General features: G+C 63.9%; 1 protein-coding gene across 1 annotated transcript; it reads right to left on the bottom strand.

Moving 5' to 3' along the window:
* DQ04_27311000 (hypothetical protein) lies at positions 1-349 on the bottom strand (the record flags this gene model as incomplete). The annotated part of the gene is made up of 1 exon (XM_009318372.1): positions 1-349. A coding segment is annotated over one exon (349 nt), but the record flags the coding sequence as incomplete, so codon positions are not given.

Genomic DNA, 349 nt, shown 5'->3' with positions numbered 1-349 from the left:
TGTGCTCCCGCCGCCTATGGTCGCGCGAGCGCAGCACCTTGACCTCTTCTGCGTCACTCTCAGTATTCCCATTTTCTTGCTGCTGCTGCGGCGGCGGCGGCGGCGTGTCCTCGCGATGTTCCTTGTCGTCAGGGGCGGAGGCTGTAACACTCCCCGCAACACCCACAACAGTCTCACCCTCCTGCTGCTGCGGCGGCGACGGCGACGTATCCTCCCGATGTTCCATGCCGTCAGGGGCCGAGGCTGCAACGCTCCCCTCAGCAGTCTCACCCTCCTGCTGCTGCTGCTGCTTGTGCGGGTGCATGACCTTGGCATTCTCCACGTCACTCTCAGGAGCCTTATCCCTTCG

The sequence above is a fragment of the Trypanosoma grayi genome (assembly GCF_000691245.1).
Source record: "Trypanosoma grayi strain ANR4 Tgr_2731_V1, whole genome shotgun sequence".
Classification (NCBI taxonomy): Eukaryota; Euglenozoa; class Kinetoplastea; order Trypanosomatida; family Trypanosomatidae; genus Trypanosoma; species Trypanosoma grayi.
Note: the sequence above shows the minus strand (reverse complement) of the source record. Positions and strands in the feature narration are given on the sequence as shown.